This window comes from Hibiscus syriacus, unplaced genomic scaffold (assembly GCF_006381635.1).
Source record: "Hibiscus syriacus cultivar Baekdansim isolate YM2019G1 unplaced genomic scaffold, ASM638163v2 tig00110187_pilon, whole genome shotgun sequence".
Lineage (NCBI taxonomy): Eukaryota > Viridiplantae > Streptophyta > Magnoliopsida > Malvales > Malvaceae > Hibiscus > Hibiscus syriacus.
In genome coordinates this window covers 2,259,897-2,287,849 of record NW_024062618.1, presented here as the reverse complement: position 1 = coordinate 2,287,849, position 27,953 = coordinate 2,259,897, and the positions used below count along the sequence as shown (strand labels likewise).

The following is a 27,953-nucleotide window of genomic DNA, read 5'->3' as shown; positions in this document are numbered from 1 at the left end:
AGCGTTTTTGACTAAATGCCCTTAAAAAAATTTATTTCAAAAATATTCTTATTATGTTATTGAATAATAAAAATTCTACGAATGTTAAATTACAAATTTATCCTTAAACTATTTTAGATTTACAAAAAAAAAATCTATAATTAAAATTTTATATGAAGTTAAGGGGTTAAAATAAAATTTTTACCATTTCATTAAACCTTTTTATATTTTCAATTTTGTAAAAAAATATATAAATTTTATAAATTTAAATTTTTAAAAAAAATATATATATATATATATATAAATATTTTTCAACTTATTAAAAAATAAATATATAATAAGGACAATTTAATAAACTATATATTCCAGTAATATTTTATTCTTTTAACCAAATACGATAATCTTATATTCTTGCTAAACCAACCAAACACAAAATACAATATTCTCAATATTACTAATTTTTAATAATATTTTATTCACACTGATAATTTTACATAAACAAAACGCACCTTAAATTTAAAGATACACAACAAGCTTTGAGGTGGCAGTAATGAGAGTTGTTGGGTCCGTGTATAAAAGCTGCACGTACTGTTAAATCATGCGGAAAACCATTTGAAAAACATGTTTTGTTAATCATTGGAAACACAGGAAAAGGTTATTTTACTTTTTTTTCCTTTTCTTTTGTTAGTTTTGGAAAAAGTCTAAAAAAAATCTTAATTTAAAGTTTAAAAAATTTGAAAATAGGTGCAATTTATTTTTTTGTAATATTTTAAATTATAAAAAATTATTAAAAAACACACATTTGAAATAACGTTTAGTTTAGTCGTATTTTAATTGCATGCTAACATGCTATACCGTAGAACTTCCCATTAATTTTCTGCTTTAGTTGTGTTATAATATCCAAACAATAATTATCGGAAAATAAATAAAATGATTGAAAAAAAAAATAAAAAAAATTCAAAATTTAGCTGAAAAACCTAAAAAGAGAAAATTTACGAGCAGAAGATAAAAATTTCACTATTAAAATGAAGGAAGAAAATACAATAGGATTTTCTCTATTAGTTTTATTTGGAAAATATAAAAAGATAAAATATTTTTTAGTCTTTTATGTTTATAATTATTTTTTTCTTAATTTGACTATTTATTTAAAGTATAAAATATATAATTAATCGAAAAATGTAAAATTTCAGTTATTCATATTTTCAGTTTTTTTTAAGGGCTGCGTTAATAAAACTTTAAAGATGATGACTAAAAATATATATTATTTTACTATTTTTAGTCACTAAGTCAACTTAAAAGATGGATCAATTTTCTAATAAAAAATAGTATATAAACTTAATATTAAAAATTTAAATTTAAATCTTAAATTTTAAAATTATAAAAAAACCTTTTAACATATTTAAATCAAAATCTTAAGTTAGGTTAAAATGTAACATATTTTTTTTTATGTAGGGATTTGATTTTCTACTTATGTATGAAAATCAACGTCAAAGAGTTAGGTTAGAAGCATATATATATTGTGCATGAAGAACATTAACTTTTATGTCTAAATTAAGGAAAATAATTTTCTTAAGGACCATTTTATTTCTTTGATACATTAACATTGGCAAAATGGTTAAGGTAATGTAAGTGATATTTTTTAAATACCAATATAGTCCATCCGAGGATTATTTTCACATTTAGGGTGAATTGAACAGTACCACCTGAAGACGTCAGGTGTTTCACACGTCTTTAAATTAAATATGAAGACTCTACAATTTAATGACATCTTTAGACAAATGAAAAATACCCCACGATTGTATAGCGTCTTAAGGCAAATGAAAAAAATCTCATGAGTGCACAGTATCTTTAGACCAATAAAAAATCCTAATTTAAGAAATAATATGATGAATATATTTTATATGAGAAATTTTTTCCCACGCATTAACATTTGTTTTGTGTCTTTTTTTCTTTTATCGGATGACTTACTTTTTGTATGAAAGAATTCTAACAAAAATCATCAGCAGCCCAACTCTTCTTCAAGATAAAAGTGTACTTGTTTTGTCTTTTCTCGGAAGATTTTTTATTTATTTTTATTTGAATATTTAGTAGTATTTTATTTTTAAATATTTTAATACTTTTAAACATTTAAATATTAAATAAATTTATTTTTCATATAAAAATAATAAATAAACCTTTGAAATCTTTTCAAAAATCATTTAGACTCTCAATTTGTTTTTTAAAAAAATAATTAAAATCTTATGTCATTTACATGTGGACTACTACACTAACATCGTGAATTATTGTGTCAATATTATGGATCGTTATATCATCATCGTATACTATCAATTTAATATTATCACAATCAACGATGACTTCTATTGTTAAAAAATAATACTAATTAATTTTTTTGAATTTAAAAATTAATTAGATATAAACTATTTTAAAAAACTTAATGATTTTTTTCAAAAATACATTACTCCTCACCCTTAAGCTTAATTTCTATTACTTCTAATTTTCTTCAAAAAGTATAAAAGCTAGAGAGATTGATGAATCGGCAAAAAGCTAAAAGAAAAAGGGTTTTCTTTTAGCAACACATTATCAAGTGTCAACATGAATAAGGTATTCCCTCCTTATACTGTACCAACAGGCAAGAGAATAAGAACTGTTGCTATCATTTGAAAGGGTTTCAACAGGCAAGAAAATAATAATATTAATTTCTTTAAAAGACTCAAATTTGAAATAGCTACAAATCCACATTTCTATATGTGGTTAATAAATAAATATTATAAATCTTATCTTTTTGTTTTCCACTAATTTCAAAAATCAAAATTTATCTCAAGAATTAGATTTTATATATAAACATATAAATTAACATGATATCAGAACTGATGATTTCATTTGGAAAGGGTTTTATTTTTCAAATAAAATTTTCCCTTACTCGTTATATAAATACATAAAAATATTTTTATCAAATGATATATTTATAATCAGAAACAAACATAGAACTTTGTATAAAATTATAAAAAAATAATAAAAAATATTTAAATTATATAAAAAATTATTTTGTAAATAACTACTCTTCATTTTTTCTCAATCCATCCCTATGTATGACGTATATATGAACATGAATAAAAGTTGAATCTAGCAACTACCCTTTAGATTTCATCAAATGATGTACAGACAAAAAGAGTTATGTTTATCAGCTTGCAATGAATTTTAGTCTATTTAATCAATGTGTTACTGCCTTGTCCAATCATCAACTTCACAAGTTTTATACAAAATAAGACTTTTGTAAGAATAAGTATTCAAATTATACTCAGTTAAATTTTTATGTTTAAAGATTTTTTCGTTAAAAATAAATGTATAATATTTTTAACGTTACGTTTTTAGGTACATGCCATTAAATCCGATTGTTATGTGACACGTGTTAGACTTATAAAAATTTAAAGTTTTATTTAAAATAAATTGAAATTTTATATATTTATAAAAACTTAATAGTCGAATTTAATGGTGTTAACGGTCTAGATACATAAAACATAACATTACAAATGTTAAACACTTATTTTAACCGAAATATTTTTTAGACATCTCAAATTAACTTTAAATATAGTTTGAATATTTTTTTATGTTAAGTTAAAAAATTAATGGAGCCAACAATACTTTCTTCCTATATTAATGTGATCACTGTCTTGTCCAACCATCGACTGGTCCAACCATAGATCAAAATATTTTTAATTAGGACCAACCCGAATCCTTTATCTTGTATCTTACCTTTATGGTCCTTCTCCACCTGCTTCTGGGCACATGCCAAGTGTTAGTGTCTAGCAGCAACTGCTTTGTCAACATTTAAGACAATAGGTGTTTACATTTAGATTAGGATGTCATTGTTTAATTGGAAAACTAGTGTGAAACATACAAAAGTTGTAAGATGACATAGAATTTGGACTGTTTTGTCAATATCGATGATTAAATAACAAAATTTTATTAAAATTTCGATCGAGTTAATATGGTTCACACCAAAAGTTAGGTAAGGAAATCCAACATAACAATTCATATAATATACAAGAGAGTCTAAAATACATCCGAGTAATATAAGATTAAAAAAGACCACAATCGGTTATAACAAAAAAACTTACGAAGTGCATACTTTTTTTTAGAGTAAAATGAGAAATATCTTAGGCTCGAAAATATTATCTTATTTATAACAAATCATGTAAACTGAATAATATTCTTGTTGTAACTTAAAAAGTTATCGTCAAGAAACTTATATAATAATTTTTGTTATAACTGAAATTATTATCAATTGTGTAACTTTTAGAGTACATATGGTCACATTTTAAGTTAAAATATGTTGCAATGTAACATTCTTGGTTCTAATCGAAAATATTACCAATCGTGTAGCTTTTTAGAGTAGATAAGGTCACATTTTAAGTTAAAACACGTTTTAATATAACATTCTTAATTGTAATCGAAATTACTACAAATTGTGTAATATTTTAGAATAAATATGATCATATTTTAGGTTAACACTCTCAACTAATTAACCCATTTTTCCACCATACAACACAACTACTGCAATATATATAGCACTTAATAATAGTAGTAGGTAGATGATTCCATTTAGATATTGTAGAAGAAAATAGAAAACAAGCTTCTCTAAGGTTACTATCCCATGATTAATTGGATTAAATCAAACTCTAATTTGTTACAACTACTGATTTGAATATGACAGATAGCATATATATATATATATAGGATCCTTGGTACGAGCTCTTGGAAAAAAGGGCACTTTATTGATCTCATATCTCCCCTTTACGTGCATTAATGTGATGATTCGACGCGGAAACGTGTAAATATTGGTTGAATATAAATGATCCTTTGGAGCCAATTGGCAATAATCCTTTGCATCATTAAGGTTGTTTACCTTCTTTTTATAAACTTTTATAAAAGTTGTTGGAAATATTTTTTTATATAGTAATACTAAACTAACCTTTGAGAGTGTAGTGGGGAAGCAGGCGATTGATGAGCCGTTTCATGACACCAATGGGATCCAATTTCTGGAACAGTGAAAAGGTCCAAACAGGAAGAAATGGGAACACTAAACAATCATAAGAATCAAACAAAATAAAAACACAGATTAAAGTTGGTTTATGGATTTATCACCATGATTCTTTCTTCACACTGTTTCATTTATTTATTTATTTTAAATGTTTCCCGATGCCATATTTTAAAAAAAAATCATGGAAAATATGATACAAAACAAAGATGAAATAATTCTTTGAAAGATTCTCTACGGGGTTTTAAACAAATAAAATCATCGTCAACTCCCCCATGTAAACAAAGACAACAAACATTAGTGTTTTCTAGCACCCCTAGGGTTGTTTTCTTTATATATTTATGATAAATATCAATGACAAGAAGAATTTAAATAGTAAAACAAGAATTAAATTAATCTTTCCATCTCTGTTTTTGGAACAGAAAATAAATTAAATTTCACAAATAACGAGCTGCCTATCAATTATCCCCCCAAAAGACAAAACAGTCCAAATTCTCTCTATGATTCAGCCTCGGAAAGTAAACCCTTTTTCATGTTACACAGAAGACAATATATATATATATATATGTGTGTGTGTGTGTGTTTTCGTCATTGTCGTGCAGTTTTTTTTATGAGTTTTTGCTTGCAAAATTCTATCTCCACCTTCCTCGTTACTGCATTAGGATTACCATATATGGAATTTCATTGACATTAAACATGTATATATATATGGTAAACAACACTTAGAATCCCAACTATTACTTTTGTTCCATTTTGGTCACTTAATGTTTAAAAAATAATAGAACTGATGAAATGTTTTTTTACAATGATAACGTGACATTTTTTTATGGTGACACGTCAACATCACCATTAATTTTTTAACGATGGGTAACCAAAATGAAATTAAAACTAAACACTAGATATGATTTTAAAACAAAAAATAGTTAGGTGCCTAAAATGGAACAAAAGTGATAATTGAGATACTAAACATATAATTTACCCATATACATATATATATATATATATATATATATGCATCTTTCACACACATATGTATATTTCACTATTTCTTTATTGTAAATAATAAATTATATTTCACTATTTCATTCACACTAAATTGCTTGCAAAGTTTTAAAAATTCTAATGAAATAATTTATGTTAATTAATTAAACTATCTTACCTCCCCCTTACCCCATATATATGGGAAAAAGGGACATCTATTTTTTATATATATATTCTTATCTGTGATATTTGAATATAAGATTTTGAATCAAAGTTTATAAAATTTTAAGGTTTTTTTTATATATAAAAGAATCATTGTTTTAAAAATTTTCTATATGTCGAATAGTGTTGAGAGCTCATTTATTCAGCTGTTAGCAGAGCAACATGGTTTGAATAGAGGAGATGAGACCCACCGAAATTGACTAAATTTTTGTTGTTGTTTCGCCCTACAATAGTTCCTACACGAATGACCCATTTTTCTTTTCATATTTGGAAAACTATGTATACATTGTCAAAATCATAATAATATATGTTATATTTGCACTCAAAATTAAGACTCTAAACATGGGACAAGGCAATAATATGCTACTTTTATAAATAAAGAAAAAAATATACTGGTAATCACTAAACTTTTAGATCATTTATACTTTAATCAATGAATTTTTTTTAAAAGTCATTTCTATTAAGAGATACTTTCACATCAGTCACTACTATAATTTTCTTTGCAAATATATATTTTATGAAAAAAAAAAAGAGTCAAGCCAAACTCAAACATTAATCATAACAATGGTCAAAATGCAAGTATTCTTTAGTGACCAAAGTGCAAGCATTCTGAAAGTTCAATGACTATCATTGTTGTTTAATCAAGAAAAGAAAAGTCCTTGTTTAGGTAGGAAGAGATTGATGGGTTTTGATGAAGAAAATGACCACTACATTTTTTTCCTCACAATAATCTCATAATGTTAATGATAATAATACTTGAATTAACATTTAACACTAAGAAAAAAGGAGTTGCTTAAAGACCTTACCAACCAAGGTCAACCAATTAATTTTACGAGTAAATTAACCATACATCTCTAAATTATGACTATCATTTTAATTTGATTATCAAGTTTTTTAACGTTCCAATTTCATCTTAAAATTATGACTTTTATTCTAAATTGATCCACTAAACTTTTAAATATTCCAATTCCATCCTCAAACTATAACCTTCATTCTAAATTAGTCCCCAAACTTTTATACATTCTAATTTCATCTCTAAACTATCGATATGCTAGTCAAGTCCTCTATTAATAAAATTGTTAAAAAATGTTAATTGCCATATAAACACTAATGTGTATTTTGTAATAATATGATATGTCATTAAACGATGATTAATGTTGTGTCACGTCCTCCAAAATCATATTTAGAATGAAATTGAAAGGTTCTTTTAAAAAAATTTAATTTTATTTTCTTTATAACTCTTTCTACATTTAAAATTAAGTTATTATTATTTTTAAATCCGAAATTAATTTTTGTTTATGACATATCATATTATTATATTATACACATTAGTGTTTACATGCCATTTATAACAATTTTATAACGATTTTATTAACATGAAACATAATTAGCATATATTGATAGTTCGAGATGAAACTGGAGTGTTCAAAAGTTTAAAGATCAATTTAGAATGTGAGTCATCATTTAGGGATGAAACTGAAACTTTCCGTTCCCCTTTAGAATTGCTCTTCCTATGTTTAAAAGTTTATAGACTATTTTAGAATGAAAGTCATACTTTAGGGATGAAATTAAAACATTTAAAAGTTTATAAACTATTTTAGAATGAATGTGATCGTTTAAGGATATCGGATGCAATTATCTCTAATTTTAATCACCCTAAAGAAGAAAGGAAAAAGGGGATAAAAGGGTTTTAGATATTTTTAACAAGGGAGACAACTGTCAATGGAGAATTCATTATTCATGGAATTAAGAGAAAAATAATATGGATGAATAGTCACGTGATTTATGCTACAGTTCATCTGTATCCAGCAATAGCATTGTGTCAAACCATCGTCACTTTTTTCTTTTTGCGTGTAAAATCATGAAGATCAAATTATATATATATATATATATAATAGTTTATAAATTTTGAGGATCATAGTTCAATGAAAAACCTTACGCACCTTGTTTTTGGTCTTCTTTCTCTCTCTTTATCATCACTTTGAAAGGAAGACCTAGTTGAAGCTTCTATCTCTCCCCATCTATACATATATCTTTATATCGTCCTCAGAAATTCTGAAGTTGAAGAGTTTTCTGATGATCAACATCATGGAAGGAACATAGGCTTCAGGAATCTCCAGCATCAATGGTTTGTATCTTTTACACCAAAGAAAAGGAAAAAAAGAAAAAACATAACACTGATTTCTTAATTTTCTTTTAGCTAGTTAAATTTGTTCTTCTTTCCTATGCCTACTGATTGATTTATTTTCTTTTTCCTTGAAACTGGTATATATGTTAGTGATTTATTTATAAGTATTCTGAGAAAGAACTGAAAGGGTTTTCTTGAATGAATCATTTCCGAAACAAAACTTTTATTTTATCATAACATCGATTATCCCACTGTCTTTCCCATATATTGTTCATGTTTATACACAACTGAAAAACAGTTTCTACATGCTACCTGAAGTCTTGATTTGATTGTATTCTAACATAATAACTATTAGATCAGATCCAAACTCCATTCATGTTTTGTTTTTTTCCCTTACCTACACAACATATAATTAATGTCACTGTAACCAAAATATCATCCTCTTAAAAATGGCGATGATGAGATTCACTGTCAGATCAAGATTTGATGTCGGTTTCACTGACTCACTAGACCCAGATTTAGATCGATATGTAAATATGCGACATGTCTCCCGGTCCACCATTTTTCTTCTTCTTCTGTAATGCATTCAATGTTTTTACATATGTATTTTATAAAAGAGAGAACTTGTGGAATGTTCTGATTTGCAAAGTTTTGAAGAGAAGAAAAAAAAGTCATTAGATTTGAAACTACTTCCATGTACAAAGGTGGATGATGATGTTTAAGCTAATGATTAATGTTTCCCTGACCAGTAAAATACTTGCAGTTAAACCTATTACCTAAATCACGTCCTTCCCATTCATGGTAAAACTTTTACATTAATGTTGGAATAGGTAGGTTAATATAGTAGATATACGACATTTATAGATATATGATTCATTCTCTCAGAATGAAGCAAATGATAGAGATGGAAGATGAAGAAAAGAGGGGTGGAAGTGATCAACAAGCTGAGAACTCATCTGCTGCAATGTCCATCTCTTCCCAGAAATGTTCATCCTTTGACTTGAATGAAGAAGCTAGCAGCGAAGAGGATTATCATTATTATAAGATTAATGGCAAAGGAGAAGATGATGAGATCGAGAAGAGGAACGAAGGGAGTTCCGGCGACATGGGAGAGAAAGATAATGATAAAAGAACAGTAAGGCAATATGTTAGGTCGAAATTGCCTCGGCTTCAATGGACTCCTGATCTTCATCTCTCCTTCTTACACGCTGTCGAAAGGCTCGGTGGCCAAGAGAGTAAGTTCAAATATTAGTATCATTACATACATAGATGGATCGATGGGCCTGACAAGAGCAGTCGCCTCCCTAAGTTCATTTTTATCATAAAATCCTACGTCTCACCCTGATTACGTATACATATGTGTGTCCTTTTCTTAATTTTTTTATGATTTTGAGGGTTTTAGAGTTTATTTACTGTAATTCTTTTGTTGTTGTTGTTGCAGGAGCAACTCCAAAGTTAGTTCTTCGATTGATGAATGTGAAGGGACTTAGCATTGCCAATGTAAAAAGTCATTTGCAGGTAAAAGAATACAACATTTTTATTTGATATTTCAATGGTTAGTTTTAACCTTTATGAATCAATTATTTCATAAAATATTGAATTATTGATTCAGATGTATCGAAGTAAGAAACTTGGTGAAGTTGGACAAGGTGAAGTTCTTTTCCCTTTTGTGGTATATCTTATAAAATTAATTAAGAGGGAAATAGATATTCAGGGATTGATTTTCTGTTTCATGCAGTAAATTTGATTTTTTGGGTCAGAACTTGGTCACCGAGTTCCTTTAGGATATGCAAATCCATGAAAATTTCACTCTTTGATGAAATGAGCTGAGGTCAGAATATTTGTGAAACTCGTGCAACATCTTAATAATTGGCTTAATATTTCCCTTCGAGAATATCAATAAATCATCCGCGAAACTGAAATAAGTTTAGTACTGAAGAATTTCACTAGTAGTTACAACATAAGCTTTCAAAATAACACGTTTATGGGAAAATCAAAGGGGTAAGGAGATAATGGATCCCCTTATCCCACCCTTTGAAATGATCCACCAATCACTCGTTAATAGAAATAAAAACTCGAGTGGAGAAATTATTAGATGGATTCGATTAATCGCGTCATTTGTGGTCCTAGTTGATAAAATCTATCCATTTCAAATGAACTTTTAAATAACTACTCACTCTTTATTTACATGTAGGAAAGAGGTAAAGGTTTACCTTGAAAAAAATGAGATGGATGGATTTTATTGTTTGAGACCACGAATGACATAATGAGTCGAATCCATCTAATAATTTTTCCCTTGAGTGAGTTATACACCCCTTAATCCATTTCACAAACACAACTGGAAAATCATAAGCTTCTAACACTTTGTTTTGAATAGTCTGACGTGATAATAAGATAGTATCTTTTTAGAATCTTTCTTAACCATTGACAACGCACATATCCTGCAAACACAATTACTCAAAGATCCATAACCTCTAAGAAAAATAACACTTCATTTAATTATCGTGACCACTTAATTTACATTGATTGCAAAAAGACTTTATTTGATAGCCTTTAAATAATTCTTGAGCAAGGAGGATATTGTTTGTTATATTTCTTCCTTCAACAAAAGCGTATTGGTTCTTCACAATAATGTTTGGCACACAGTTATTTACTCCTTTAAAACCCTAAGGGGGTGTTTGGTTCAAGGATTGTGGATGAGAATCCCACATTCTCATGTTTGGTTGGCCGGGAATCTCATTCCCTGTAACACCCCAACCCGTACCCGACTCGAATACAAGTCCGAGGTGTCACATTGACTTTTCAAACTTTGACTCTTTTGAAAAAGAGAGAAATTTAAAACTTTGTTTAAAGAAAAATACGTTAATTTACATAAAATTGACCACAAAATACAAACTCCATCAGAGTACTCGTAATTAACGACTTATTACATGCCAACACTCTATACACACCAAAATACATACTTTGTCGATTACTTCTGATCTGATCTTCTAGTAATAATATTGTCATTGCCACTTCTATTCTTGCTCTTCTCGTTTCTTGGTACCTACGTGTAAATCACTTACATGCTAAGTCATAGACTTAGTGAGGAAATAATTAAACATTTAACAACAAATTCATGAATATACATTATTATCATTTGATCATGACATTTCAATATGCATGGATATATTTCCTATGACATATATAATCAAGTCATGCACACATGAAACTTACCTTTTTGTATCACTTTCACTTTAATTTATATTTCAATTGCTGTTGTTGTTGCCCATGTATATTATTGAGAATAGAGGTATGTGAGTACATTGAGGTTGTGCACCAATGCTGTCACCACAACTCGTATAAATTCCCTCATGGGGTACCGAACATTTGTTCAGTATTCGTCCCGAAGGACTGCTATATATGTCCCGTAGGACCACTACGTCCCGAAGGACTACAATACCCTCGACTCTTGGCATGCCAACTATACCTATAGCTCTCGTATCATATACTATGGGCATTTATTATGAATATATTTCTCATCACTTGTTCTTTCTCTTCTGTCACATACCACATGTATGTGTAACCATATATTTCATATCATATCACATATTGCATATTCATATGTCATTTCATATATTCATATAGCTTATTTCATTTCACATTGGTCATATCTCATAGCATATATATCACATATGCATATAATCATGTATATCATATCATATATCTTATGTTTCATGCTCTTATGTTTATGCATATCATGTATTCATGTACATATAAGAATCACATATCAAATAACATTTTAGGAGTCACTTCTTACCATAGTAACTCCATCATTGGCTCATCGCAAGCCAATGTTCGTTCAATAATAAAAGTACAATTAAAATTGCACTCACCTTAGCCTTGCTTTGATTCGATTATAATCTTTTGATTATTCCGGAACTTGTTTAGGCTCAATATCTACATAAATATATATCATTTCAAAACAACTATCAGAAGCCTAAATTTTAAACTTGATGTTAATAACTTAAATCGGTTTAATGAATCAAATTCCATTTTTTCATTTAGGGGGAATCTGTTCCCGAGGAATCGATACCCCCCAGGAGGGAATCTGTTCCCCCTGCACATACTGGAATTTTCGTCCAAGAGGGGGAATCGATTCCCTTCATAGGGTATCAGTTCCCTCTACCCAGAAATTGTATTTTAACCCCGAAAATCATCAATTCTTCACTTAATTCTTCTATTTTAAACCCCTATCATGTCATTAAACTCAACTACAATTATTTAAACCAACATTACTTAAACCAACTTATATCCATGAAAATCATCTATAACTTCAAAATCCTATCCTTCATATGTAATTCAAGAATCATAATCAAATTTCAATATGTTCTAAATACAATTCTAACACTTCATATTCCTTAATTAACATGATGACAAGTCAAATTTAACTTCAAATTCAACTTATCAACTCTTTTCCATGATTTCATATAAAAACTCGTTTTCTTAAATCTCTTATAACTTCTTCATCTTTTGATTATAAGACAACTTAAGCTTTCCTTAAGCTTATTTATCATCTAATGATCCAAACCTAACCTTTAATTTAACAAATAATCAAGAAATTAGAAAACCTTTACCTTATGCTCTGCACGTTGGAGAAGAAGAAGGTAAGAAGAAGAAGAGTTTTCTAAATACTCTCCCCCAACGTTTATCTCTTCATAAAGAGATAAAAAAAATATCTTTCATGATAAATGACCATTTTTCCCCTTAATTCCTTTGATAATTACTAATAACTTTCAGGAAATATTTATGAACAAATCATTGAACTATTCAATCATCTTACTTTAATCACCAAATTTTGAAACTTTACAATTTAATCACTAACCCGTATTTTGGGATGTTACATTCCCGGTAATGTTTTATTACTAATAGTAGATTTTTTTTGGGTATATTACCGGGAATGTCATTACCTCCCTTCCCTTAGGTATTGTAACATTACCGGCGTTTTGGACTAAAATGCCCTTAATTTTTTTTTCTTTCAAAAATATCATTTTTCTGTCATTGAATAATAAAAATTCTACGAAGGTTAAATTACAAATTTATCTTTAAATTATTTTAGATTTACAAAAAAAAATCTATAATTAAAATTTTATATGAAGTTCAGGGGTTAATTTTTTTTTACCCTTTCATTAAACATTTTTATATTTTTAATTTTGTAAAAAAAAATTATATAAATATTATGAATTTAATTTTTTAAATAAAATATATAAATATTTTACAATTTGTAATATTATACAAATATATAATGACAATTTTGTCAAATATACATTCCAATAATCTTTTATTCCTTTAACCAAACACGGTAATCTTACATTCCTGCTAAACCAACCAAACACAAAATACAACATTCCCAGTAATCCTATTCCCTGATAATCTTTTATTCTCACTGGTAATCTTACATTCCGTGAACCAAACGCACCCTAAATCCTTAACATAATTATGATTTTACTTCTTTGGCACAGTAATGATAGAAATGGAGTAAAAGCCTTTCAAAGGACCTATGATCGAAAGAAATATATAAGACATAAATTGAACTATCAAAACCATAGAAAAGTTTATTGTAATATAAATTTAATAATAAAAACATGAATTAAATATACATTTGAATTATGAACTAGGAACCTTCTTCTAAGGGGATAATTAAAGAACTTTTACTCCTAAGTTGGTATTTAAATTTAAATTTTATTCATTGTTTTTGTATTTTTATTAATTGTGTTAGCTTTTGATAACGTCAATGATAATGTCATCATGCATGTTTTAAAAAAAATGTACAAAATTTATAAAATTAGAATTAAAAAAAACAAGTTAAAAATTTCAAATCACATAAATTTAATGAGTAAAACACTTAAAAAATATATTCTTTATATAAATCTTAAAAATTGTAAAAATGAGTCTGGTTGAAGTTTTATAATAGAAGATTGTTATAATAAAACCAAATCATCACGGATGTTGTATCGATTGTAAACCTCATTTCAATGACAAATATATACATTTATTTGAATAGTTTTAAGAAAATTTTCACTCAAATTGAAAACAAAATATGAGTAAACAAATGAAAAACGTTTAAAGTGGGAGTGAAATACCATGATTTTATACTAAAAAAACAAATAAAATAATCTCATGATAAAATGAAGAAGTTATCCAAGGTTCAATGAAAATAAACCAATGGGTAAAGCTAGATTAGTTAATCAAAGAGACATAAATAAGATCACATCTTACGTTGATTCGTCATTATAATTAAAATTTAACATCGTTAATAAAAGTATGAAAAGTAGGATGAAATTAAAGTTACCTTGAGAGTAAAAATTCTTCCGATATATAACCAGAAAGAATGTATCTAATCCATGTACCAAATATATATTTAAATATAAAAATATTAAATTTAATACACAAATATTTTAATATTTTGAAAAATGATTTACATTTAGGCTTCCCCAGAAATTGAGTCAAACCCTAACTTGGGCATTAAAACTTGAATAATTACCGAATCATGGCCTAATTCATGAACGATGATAAACGATAAAAAATAAAATTTAATTAAATAATTGAAATATTACGATATAGAGATAAATACTTAATTATAGAAAAAATAAACTACTGGAAATGAGTTACAAAGAGAAAAATAAAAAGAGAAAACAGCAAATGTAATCTGCACTTCAATAGTCACAAAGAATTTAGGGTAAATAGTTGTATTACATATTCAAATAACAAAGCTTTGCATTTGTTATGTAGTTTTGAGCCAAAGAAATAGAGGAAATCAAGGAAGGGATGAAAAATTGTTGCAGCATTTCAGAATGGAAAATGGTGGATTTGTTTTAGCCAGAGACTCTCCTTGCTACCAACCGCCATTAGATCTCAAAGCTACTTTTCCAAGGTTATCCATTCTACAAAGTTTCTCGGGTTTTTTTATTCAAAATATTTTTAGTTAATTGACAATTCATGCACACTCTATAGACGCAAGTGTTTGAACCCGAGTATTCTAGGAGATCACAACATTGAGTTCTTAATTCTTTTTATATAGGCACAAGACAAACCGAATTCATGGAATGGATACGAGCATGCGAATTGGAGCGATGAAAACTTGGCGATCACTTGATGGGAAGAGGTGGCATCCTTTTGAAACCACAGGTGATAGATGGAGGTTTAATGGCAGCTTTGCTGACATGTTCTCGCAATCTCCATCACAATATTTTTGCAGAAGACCAGTCTCAGATGGAAGAGGCTACTTCATATGGCCAACTGAAGGACACAAGAAAGTTGGGGCGCCTGAAAATCACGATACCTTGAGCAACTTCGATAGATGTCGCACGGAGCTCGAGACCCCGTTTTTGCTTGAGGTAATAACTCTTGCTGGACCTTGACCTACAGGATGTTTAATTGGTTATTCATGATCATGAAAGCTAAAAATGCTATTTTAGGATATATTTTTAGGGTTTATATTTTGACACTATGTTCATGCATGCCTATTGCACAACTTTCATGTATTTTCATTAACAAAAACTACTTTTTAAAATAAATCATTGGTTCGTTATTGGAACTGCAGTTGAAGCAGGATAAAAAGCTGAAAGACAGGGACTGGTTGCCGGATCTGCAGTTAAGGCTAAGCCAAATAACTGGAATTGAAGGTGAGACGAAGACCCATTGCAAAGACCCCCAGGAAATCAGCACCCACCTCTCACTTTCATAACATCAAAATTTACCCAGGCTATAATCAAGTAAAAAAGAAATGGTTCAAAAGAATTGCCCTAAACGAATATATATGTTGGAGTACACGCATACACAGATTAATAAAAAAGTTGTAGACCAGGCAGAAAGAGGGTGAGTACTTGGGGAAGGATCTGGCCATGTAAAATATAAACCCACAGCAAGTGAGATCTTTATAAGTACTTGCCCTAGAGCCAATTTATAAACCATAGTGTTTGTTTTTCCTTTTGAATCCTTTTGTGTTAAACATAGACTAGGTGTCGAAATCGTTTTTTAGGTTTTGAAAAATAAAATTTTTGAAAATCGAGTATGTTTTTTGAATATCTAATCATCATCATAGTTGTTTTGTATTAGGTATGCACTCAACACCCATAAAATTATTATTTTTTAATATAATTTTCATGGTTCACATTTAAAACCGAATGAAATAATTAAATTTGAGAGTCTATTACGTAAGAAAAAGTTTAAAATATCATTGTGACTCTTAAGATTGATATCTTTTTAACGAATGAAAACTTATTTGAGGGTTACAAAATATACTTATCATTTAAACAAAAATTATAGTAAAATTTTGGTTAATTTATCTTTTATCCCTAAAATTTTAAACTTTAAATTCTAGTGATTAGTAAAAGAGAATACTTCCTAAACATGTTTGAATTTAAAAAATGCATATTGTTTTGAAAATAAAATCATAAATATAAATATAATAAATGTATAACACATATTTATTTATTTTTTATATTTATTAAATACATATAACATCAAAATATGGGGATTAAATTGCTTTGCTAATTAACTAGTACTTTGGATAAAGTTGAGCTACAAAATATGGCAGACCACGAAAATACATAAAAAAAAAAGCCTGTAACGTGTTGCTTCCTGTGTAAGATAAAACACCATAGGAACTACAAGATTTCAAGTTCAAAATATGTTTCTGGTCATTATTAGATCTGAATCTTACTTTGGTGTTAACAATTACCTCAACGTGCAGTGACGGTGGATGTAGGAAATGAAGAAATAAATATTCCACAAAGCTCTTACAACAACAGGAGCAAACAAAAATACACTTGGCGAGCGTAATAATTTCAGTGCAAAATCATGGAAGAAAGAAGAAAATATAAATGGTAGGCTGCTGCAAAATCTCTTAACCAGCTCTCACCATGTTGAATCCAAACTGCTGGAACCAAGGCAATGAGTGCAAGAATTTCAGTGCTGGGAAAAGTGAGTTACTAGTTCCTGTTAAGGAAGTAAGTGTTAGTATTTTCAAATTGAAACTGTGATTAAAATCGACAATATCATCCTTACTGAATGATAAGATACCTCAGAATAGCGGGCGTGATCGTGATGCAACTGAGAAGTTTTGACAGTTGTTTCCCACTTGGCATCAGTAGCAGGTATCTTAGGTTCATGTTTTTCATGATTATAGTGAGTACTGTAAGACTGCAAAAATGAATTTCTTGGTATCACTGAAGGCAGTGCACACTTAAGCCAAGACTGGGATGGTGTTTTTGGTAATGGAGGAAGAGGAGAACAGCCAGAACCAGCCTTAGCTTCTCCTTGATCAACTACTCTTGAATCATAGTCATCACTAAGCGTTGCACTTCCTAAAGCTCTAACTTTAATAGGCTCAAAGGATTCATATAACGTATCCAACCCTCCATACTCTGGTTTGCTGGAGAAAGAACAGCAACTGGAATTCATTGAGCCTGTGATTTCATACTCTGGTACTCCCTTTTCATCCGAAAGACAGAGACCTTTTATATATTGAAGAGAACACTCCGCAATAGCAGTTTCTTCTAGCATTTTACTCATAACTGAGGTATCAGAATGCTTTCCGATGGAGTCCATTTGGGCGTTGGTATCTGAGGAATTGGAATTTGAACATGCATTTTCAAAAAAAAAAATTACAACATCTACATACAGTGTTTTCTCAACTGCAGGGCTCATAGATCCTTGCCTGGTTCTCGGATAGGTTATTAATTCTTGCGAGTTATCATTGCTTTTGCCATAAAACACATTGGCTTTAAATCTATCAGCTTTTTTAGGCATGCCAAGAAACCCTTCTCTGCCGAAGGGAGATCGAGGTCTCTCTCTACGATAGGGAGAAATGCGAGCACCACCTGCAAGCCTTTCGGGAGGAGACCTATTAATTATCTGCTGGTCATTTGAGCTAGCAAAGTGATTTGATCCACATGCCATGTTTTTCCTAATCTCTGATAGCCTAGGTGATTGAACTCCATTATCCGATTTGTCCTCTAGGAGTCTGAGTGATTGTGCTGCACTATCTGATTTGTTCTCTGAAAACCCAGGGGATTGAACTCCACAACATGATTTGTTCTTATAAACAAAATCACAGATATTCTGCAAAGATATGAAATAATAAAATACATGAACAATGCATTCGAATATCTAACACTTACAGAAAGAACATAGAATAGTTATTTGAAGGAATAAAGAAGAAAGATCCATACTGACCTGCTCAACAATTTGACCGTTGGACTTCATGTAGGCTTTGCTTGGCTTTGCAACCTAATGAGTAGAAGACATTGAAGATTGGGTCCTAACTTTTAATCCTGGCACAGGATTTAAGAGGCACATAGAGTTCTTAATGCATAATCGAGGCAATAAGCCACAAGCATTTCTTGATATATTGCCGAAATCCTTAAAATCATCGCATTCATCTTCGGTCTCTTCATCATCATCATCTTTGTTGTAACACGGAATGACAATTGACCCATATTGGTTTTCTAAAGGTTTCCTGTCCTGAACAACCTCTTTCTTAACCTCTTTAGAACATTCGGGTGCCATAGATTGCTTCCTTGAAGCATACTGAGGTGTCACCAGAGTCATTGCCTTGGCAGCAGGTAAAAAGCGAGTCATCATAAAATCCAAAGTTTGTGGATCAGTTGAGAATGTTCCTGACGGTTTTGAAACTGGAAAATCTGGTCCACTTAGACTGCTTACACTTCAATTCATGGAGAATGAATATGTTGGGGACAAGGTCTCAAGTGCATCAGAATAAGCACCATCATCATTCTCGGAGTCTGTTTCGGTTTGGAGCCTAACAAGATTCTGATTTTTCAAAGTCTTTCTCCACAGGATACTTGCACAAAACCCTACCAAAAGCTTCCTTATTTGGCTGAAGGTCACCGTCAATGCCACTTTTTGCTTTCCCTGGGATCTGCTCCCATATAAAAGGTACTGCAACAGGTCTGGTTTCCAGATCCAAACTCACATCCGAGCTATTGGAAGGAGCAGTGTATCGTTCTATGTGGGGATAATTCTCCATTATCTTCTGCTTATCTCTACATGAAAAGGCAGATGCTGCAGAAATCCGCCTCACAGATAAAAGTGGTGCATTGAAATTTAATTTTTTTTCATCCATCACACTTTCCTTCTAAATACGATTCACCGTTACAAAACATGACACGCCTGATGAAAAAATGTTGGATGATAAAACCATGGTAAATACCTCCATGTCACAATTTTGCCAGAATCCTGAAAATATGCCAAGACTAATTACTTGAAGAACCTAACTCACAGCAATGAGCACTCAATATTCTTTACACCTCCCTAATCTCTGCTAAAGATATATAAGCAAGACAATGAGACATGTGAATTTCAAAACATTCATGCTAAGTAAAGGGTGATAATTTGTAAGGCTGGTGAACTCGGACATTAAATTAAGGTTATGAGAAATCAAATGAGAATTTATCTACTCTGCCATATTGATTATTGGCAGCATCACCAAGAAAAGTAGGTGCATTTCAAAAAAAGAAAAAAAAATTTAAACAAACCTGATCAAGAACTTGGTAAAACCTTGAAGATAGTTATACGTTATAAATAGCTTGATCTTACTAACTTGAAAAACTTCATGTACAATAACAATCTACAAAACTAAAACCATGACCCATAATTCATCTCATTTTCAAGATTATCAAACCAAGAAAGAAAACAAGAATCTTTAGCTTTAACATAAGCCCAATATTCCTTTCAACCTTTAAACAAAATAAACATTTCTTGAAGCAAGTGGTATTTACATAAACAAGAGACAGGGAGGCATACCTGTGACTGAAGGAGAGAGGGATGGGTTCTTTCGTTTCTTGAGCTTTGATTTCTATGTATTATTTTGCATTTTAGTTGACAGACGCGGTAAAATTGTACAACGTATATGGGTTTTTTATTTAGTTTAATAGGGTAAGTACAAATTTATTTTGGGAATATAGTATTTTTTACAGTAACATGAAATTCGTTATGTCGAGGGGAGGACTTTCAATAAAAAATATTTTTTTTATTTTAATTTTTTGCTTCGATATAATAGATTTTAATAAAAAATTATATTTTCAAGAATACTATAAAAATATCGTAAATCTTAAAATATAGACCGAGATACACCTAACAGGCTAAATAAAAAACATGTTATCCTTATTGGGTAAAAAAAAAAAGCCAACAGACGCTTGAGTCATAAAGGGAAATCAGTTTTTATATAAAATAAATAGTGGGTTAATTATTGTATTTAAATGTTATGTAAGGAATAAAAAGGCAAAACAGTACACATATTTTGATATAACATGAAATATGTGAAGTCGTGTATATTATAATATCAATGTCATTAAAAATTAGTATTTTAATTGATATTTTCATTAAAAAAATCGATAGAAAATTACACATGTTTTTAAAATAATAAATATATTAAAATAATAAAAAATGTAAAAATTGAATTTATCATCATGTATTATATATTTTTAAAATTACACATATTTTGATATAATATTAAATAAGAAGATTTTAATTTGGCAAATATGTAGGTGTCTGAACGTTTATTATTAAATAGTTAAGAATATTTAAATAGATGATATTTTATATTTATCTTAAATTATAAAAAGAAAATTATGTCTACTTGGTGATTATATCTCTTCTATAAAAGTATAATCGTGAGATTTTTTTTCTTCTTCTATTGCTTACAATATTTAAACTACCTACAATCTCATGCCCCTTGATCAAAAGTTAATACACATTTACTTACATTAGAATCCAAGACTTTAACCTAATGCTATCTTTTGTTTTTAATGAGAAAATCCCTTCGAATAAAAATTAGGACATAATCGATCTGTTTCAAAACTGTTCATTGAACAAATCTATGTAGGTGAATAATTTCATCCTTAATAGTCAAGAGTTAAAAGTAGGGTTTTTGCATTAATATGGTCCTGATTCATGGTTTTGAATAAGGCAACATCAGCATGTGCTCATCATGAAGCAAGCCTGGAGAAATAAACAAAACAACCTTCAATGTTTTCAGAGATTTTTACTGTTTCAGCGTATTGCAGCCAGGGTTTCAAATCGCGGTCGCGGTCGCGTTTTCGGTTATTTCGGATTTACCGTGATTGTGGCCGTCGCGGGTGCTATTACGGCTATCGCAGACGCTATTGCGGCCGTCGCGGGTAACTCGGACAGCGGTGAAACCGTTATATCGCGGCCGAAATCACGGTCACGGATCGTTTTTTAAAACCCTGATTTCAGCAAAAGGGTTCCTTTTCCATTGCAGAGGTTGGTTTGTCTTGCCTGTTTGCTCTGTTTTCGTCCATGGCAGCTTGTGTTTAGCTATCTTTCGTTTCCCAGCTGCTACTCCCAGATAGTCTCCAGTGTTCTGAATCATAATTGTTGCAGACAAAAGAGTTGCTTATGATGAATTCGAATGAATTTACAGTTAAATTTGGATATTAAAGATTGGTTTTTTTTTGTACCTTGAGGCAGAGTCCTTCTTGGACATCACAAATGGGGTAATCAGCAGGGCAGCAGTACTTGGTTCCACTACAACAAACAATGTTTTCATATGCACAGCAGCCGTATATGAAGCAATGACCATAGAATTCGAAAAGGCAACAGCATGACTCATTGCTTGGACAATAGGAGAAGTCCCCACATTCACTTGGTGAAGGAGATGGAGGTGGTGGTGGGGGCGGCGGAGACGGCGGCGGTGGCGGAGGAACACTTGGCGATGGATAAGGGGATGGTGAAGAGGATTGTTTAATTGAATAAGAAGCCATGGCATTGACAGCACAAACACCATTTGGTAAATCAACATCTCTTTTTAGACAGAAATATTTATCCATCCCCCAGCTTGTTCCCCATGAATTCTTCACCATCCAATACTTTTCACTGCCTTCTGAACCATAGCCGACGATTAAAACAGCATGATTGATGTCGTTGGGATTATCCGAGCAGCTCTCATCGTATATTCCCTAGTCATACATGCCAAAGATATACAAATTTCATCCCTAAGCATATCGGTTTTAAAAAAGAAACTCGGGGTTCAAAACAAATACTTACACCGATATGAAGTTGAAAATCAATAGAGGATGCATCAATTCCCACACTAATAGGCTGCTGAGCAATAGCACATAAGAGAGTACTGTCTGATTCCTCTACATCTTGATAGCCATCAATGGATACAGCCTTGGTTTCCTCCTGATTAAACAGTGCCAATATAGTGGACTTAGATCAGTAAGAGTAGGTAGAATGGAAGAACTTGTTCAACTATTGCAAACCAAATGAATCATACCTTGGTGATGTTACATTTGTCATCCACACCATGTAGGGTTAGTCGCTTTCTGTGCCGATGCCGCCGTTGTTTGTAACCCATTCGAAAGCATAGTCCATGTATCCTCCATCACACCCATAGTTGCTGCTATCACAATCCACGAGTTCTTGTTTCGAAAGGTTAACGAGGTCTCTGGTAACCAAGGCATTTATTCCTTCAATGGCTCTGGTCGATGAGAACGCCCAACAACTTCCTATAAACATAGGACAATGGACTTAAAACACACATGAAGAGTAGCTGAATACATGATTTCTATAGTTGTACATTGGCATAAATAAAACTTACCGCAAGAGCCTTGATCCTTGATTCCGGTCACAATTCCATGGTTCTTCCAATCCAAGGAGGATGGTGCATCACAAGGTTTTTTCACCTTTGACAAGTACACTTTTCTGAACTCCTCGTTGCGCATATCAGCGAACTTGTTCAATCCCACATGATGTTCCCCTTTGTTCGACTCTCTCTTTGAATTCCTCTCGAGTATATACTTCAAGTTCGCCTTGAAATTTTCAAACACTTTTTCAGCCTCTTCGGCGTGCTGGTACACTTTCCGATGTTTATCTTTCCACTGTCTAAGATCTCCGACACCCTTTGGTCCGAAAGGAATGCATTGACGTCATGTTCAACTATGGAGTATTCAATGGGAAGGCTAGAAGAGAGGCATGTTAGTGAAGCCAATATCAAGAAAAAGGAACCCAAACCCATTTTTTTTCAACTGGGTTGCCATTGATTTCTGATGTAAATCTTACACTTTCTGTGTTGTATATAAGGTAGGAAAATTCTTGCTAACCAAGACATGACTACTAGTCAACTCAAGAACTTCTCCAATTTCAGAACGCAACTTATACATCTTATGATTTAATCAAATGATTTATGAATAATTTAGTGGAACAACAATAAATTTGTTGAGTAATACCAAAATTTTATTGGTGGTTGTGCTGCTATTCTTGGATGCTTCACGACTGGTGAATTGGTGTAGTAGTAGAGGTAGAGAAATCTAACAGTCAACAAGTTGCTTCTAGTTTCCCAATGGACCCTTGGAGGAAAACAAATAATCAATTGTGGCAGTGGCCATTAAAATAGTTTAACAATTAGGTTATATAATCTGTTGATGCATCTAGTTTTGTTCTTTACAAATATGTAAAATATTAACTCTACTTAATTAGAAGGGTTAAATTGGTGGTTAACCAATGAATACCACTATTTTTTTAATAGTATAGATGATTACAATGTAGTACTTATTCAAAGTTTTCTTAATAAGTTGACAACAAGCATATTGTTGGTTTTTTGGCAAAATCCAACATTGGTTGTGTATAACGATGAGGGGAAATTCTTTTGTTATAAATAGAGCCCTTTTCCTCCTTAGTTAAACATCCCACAAATATAAGTCTTTTCACTATTAAAGCCTATTTGTACTCTTTTTCTCTTTGTAATATTTCCTCTATTAATGAAATATTATTTTAGTAGTGTTCGAGGACATATGCATAATTTTGGCTGAACCTCGTTAAATTTTGGTGTTCTCTTTTATGTCTATTTAATAGCTATTATCAGGTATAGTTGTTATTAATTATTGTCCTATTAAAATTACTTGTCTTGGTAGTTCTGTCTAAGGAAAGTGGGTTTTGAAAGGGACCACTGTGACCCCTCATCTTTCCTGAGAATCTACCTTGGGGTGATTTTTAGTTCAATCGTTTTCACACTAGTCACCTAGATAATAGTTTTCAAGGTGAATTTGTTATTATTGATGGAAATTAACCCGAATTCCTTAACAATTGGTATCAGCGCTCTTGGTTTATTTTAGTATGCTCTGTGGTTGTGGCTTAGGCTGATCTTCCACCTCAGGAAAAATTCCCTTGGGATAATTGACATTCCGCATTGACAACTATTAAATAGAGTTTGTAGCAGAAATGACAGACGATACAAAAACATCTGCAAGAAATGTTGTGACAAATGTTAGATTTGTAGTGGAGATTTTTTATGGCACCGATCATTTCGACATGTGACAAAGTGAGGTCCTAGATGCCCTATTTCAGCAGGGTCTAGACATTGCTATTGAAAGAGAGAAACCAGATGATGTTGAGAAGAAAGAATGGAAGATGATAAATAGATTGACAGTGGTACTATTCGATCGTGTCAGAAGTATGCATTTTCTAAGGAAACTTCTGCAAGTAAATTGTGGAAGGCACTGGAGGAGAAATTTTTGAAGAAAAACGGTCAAAACAAGCTCTAGATGAAAAAGAGATTGTTTTGCTTCAACTATGTACCAGGTACCACTATGAATGATCACATTACTAGCTTTAATCAGCTGGTGACTGATCTGATAAATATGGACGTGACTTTTGAAGATGAAGATCTGGCTCTGATGTTGATGGGATTACTTCCTGATGAGTTTGAGTATCTTGAAACTACTCTACTTCATGGGAAGGTTGATGTGTCTCTCAGTGAAGTAACTGTTGCCTTGTATAGTTATGAATTGAGAAAGAAAGACCAACAAGAAAACACAAGTGTCGAAGCAGAAGCTCTTGTTGTTAGAGGCCGTTTGAAGAGTCAGCATAAAGGAAAGAGAGGGAGATCGAAGTCAAAGTCCATATTGAGCAAAGATGAATGTGCCTATTGTCGAGAAAAAGGGCACTGGAAGAAAGAATGTCACAGGCTAAAGAATAAAGGCAAACTTGAAAGGGGAAAGGATATCTCATAATCAAATGTGGTTGAGTATGATGATGCAGATTCAGATTTCGCATTCGCAGCTACGCCATCAACCAGCTATTCCAGTTCATGACTGTTAGATTCAGCTTGTAGCCACCATATGACCCCCAATAGAGAATGGTTCTTTGATTTTAAAGAACTAAAAGGTTGAATTGTCTACACAACAAATAATTCCCCTCTTGACACACTTGGGATTGGTTCAATTCGCTTAAAGAATCAGGATGGATCAATCAGAACCTTAACAGGTGTCCATTATGTACTAGATTTAATGAGAAATCTCATCTCTGTGGGAACCTTAGAGTCAAAAGGTTTAGAAGTGAGGGCAAAAAATAGGATTATGAGGATTATCTCTGGTGCACTGGTGATAATGAAGGGAATCTGAAAAAGAAACAATGTGTATTACTTTCTGGGTAGTACAATTGTTGGGACAGCAGCAGTGGCAACTTCTACTGATGAACAGGAGTCAGAAGCAACCAGGTTATGGCATATGCGCTTAGGGCATATTGGTGAAAAATCCTTGAAATTGCTGATAGATTAAGGATTATTGAAGGGTGCTCGGGCTTACAAATTAGCTTTTTGTGAGCATTACATCAAAGGGAAGAAGACGAGGGTGAAATTTGGAACAGCAATCCATGATACTAAAGGTATTTTGGATTATGTTCATTCAGACGTATGGGGGCCTTCCAAGACAACTTTATTGGGAGGAACACACTATTATGTCACATTTGTTGATGATTTTTCCCGGAGAGTTTGGGTGTATACAATGAAGACAAATGATGAGGTGCTAGGATTTTTCCTTAAATAAAAAAAGATGGTGGAGACTCAAACAGACAGAAAAATCAAACGTCTTCGTACAGACAATGGTGGAGAGTACAAAAATGATCCATTTCTGAAAGTCTATGAAGAAGAAGGTATTGTCAGACATTTCACTGTCAGATCTACACCACAACAGAATGGGGTGGCAGAGCGTATGAACCGGACATTAGTGGAGAATGTTCGGTGTATGTTGTCTAATGCTGGGTTAGGCAAAGAATTTTGGGCTGAGGCTTTGGTCTATGCTTGTCACCTTGTCAACCGCTTACCATCGACTGCTATTGGTGGTAAAACACCATTAGAGAAATGGTTTGGAGTACCTGCTACATATTATCATTCCTTACATGTGTTTGGTTCTACTGCATACTACCATATTAAGGAGTCAAACCTGGATCCAAGAGCAAAGAAGGCAATCTTTATGGGGATCACTTCTGGTGTGAAAGGCTATCATCTTTGGTGTCCAGAAACAAAGAAAATAATCTTCAGCAGGGATGTTACCTTTGATGAATCTACCATGTTGAGAAAGGTGACTTCAGAAAAATTGGAGCAGACAGATAGAACTCTCAAACAGGTGGAGTTTGAAGAAAGCAGAATTGACCCAGCCAGTAAAAAAACTGATGTTGACTCTCCTATGGTAGAAGAATAGTCATATGAAGAAGAGGTTCAGACCCAAGAACCTCCACAACGACATGAATCAATTGCACTCAGAAAGGAAAATATGACCATTAGACAACCTGCTCGTTATGCTGATATGGTCTCTTTTGCATCACCAATTGCAATTGATGACGTTCCTGCCACTTTTAATGAAGCAGTCCAAAGTTCAGAATATAAAAAGTGGAGAATCTCCATGAATGAAGAAATGCAATCCCTTCAAAAGAATCAGACGTGGAAACTAGCTAGTCTTCCGAAGGGAAAGAAGGCAATTGAGTGCAAGTGGGTATATGCAAAGAAAGATGAATTTGCTGACAATAATAACATCCGCTACAAAGCAAGATTGGTGGCTAAAGGCTACGCTCAAACGGAGGAAGTTGATTATATGAAGTATTTTCTCCAATTGTAAAACATTCCTCCATCAGAATTTTGTTGGCTTTGGTAGCGCAGTTGGATTTGGAACTAGTTCAGATGGATGTAAAAACTGCATTTTTACATGGAGACTTGGATGAGGAAATCTACATGACTCAGCCAGATGGATTCAAAGTTGCTGAAAAAGAAAATATGGTGTGCAAATTGGAAAAATCGATGTACGAATTGAAGTAATCTCCAAGGCAGTGGTACAAGTGATTTGACAAGTTTATGATAGGGTAGAAGTACACAAGAAGCAAATATGATCATTGTGTGTATTTAGGCAAGCTACAAGACGGATCCTATATATATCTTCTTCTTTATGTTGATGATATGCTGATAGCTTCCGGGAGTCAGACAGAAATTGCGAAACTAAAGACTCAATTGAACAGGGAGTTTGAGATGAAGGATCTTGGTGAAGCGAAGAAGATTCTAGGCATGGAGATATCAAGGGATAAGATATTGAGGAGGCTTTGTTTGTCTCAAAAAGAATATATGAGGAAGGTACTAAAACGTTTTGGCATGAATGAGAAGTCAAAACCAGTTAGTACACCTCTTGATTCTCATTTCAAGCTCGATGCATCCATGTCACCTAATGATGATGTAGAACGGGAATACATGTCAAAGGTTCCATATGCAAGGGTTGTTGGTAGCTTGATGTATGCAATGGTGTCTATGAGACT

The 27,953-nt window shown here is 31.6% G+C and overlaps 1 protein-coding gene and 2 pseudogenes across 3 annotated transcripts; 1 reads left to right on the top strand and 2 right to left on the bottom strand.

Annotated features, from left to right (window-relative positions):
- The first annotated feature begins 8,159 nt into the window (after nt 1-8,159).
- Nucleotides 8,160-16,225, top strand: LOC120217694. 3 transcript variants are annotated; one of them, XM_039214762.1, is made up of 7 exons: nt 8,160-8,348; nt 9,234-9,583; nt 9,790-9,866; nt 9,961-9,997; nt 15,120-15,261; nt 15,409-15,724; nt 15,931-16,225. In XM_039214762.1, exons 2-7 carry the CDS (start codon nt 9,235-9,237, stop codon nt 16,072-16,074), a joined length of 1,065 nt encoding a protein of 354 aa, XP_039070693.1. In that variant the 5' UTR covers nt 8,160-8,348; nt 9,234; the 3' UTR covers nt 16,075-16,225. The 3 variants fall into 3 exon arrangements, with proteins under 3 accessions (XP_039070693.1, XP_039070694.1, XP_039070691.1); XM_039214763.1 differs by lacking the exon at nt 8,160-8,348 and adding an exon at nt 8,831-8,878; XM_039214760.1 differs by lacking the exon at nt 8,160-8,348 and having other exon boundaries at nt 9,148-9,583.
- On the bottom strand, nt 9,106-23,501 carry LOC120217693 (annotated as a pseudogene).
- Nucleotides 17,236-19,476, bottom strand: LOC120217395 (annotated as a pseudogene).
- Nucleotides 23,502-27,953: the final 4,452 nt, after the last annotated feature.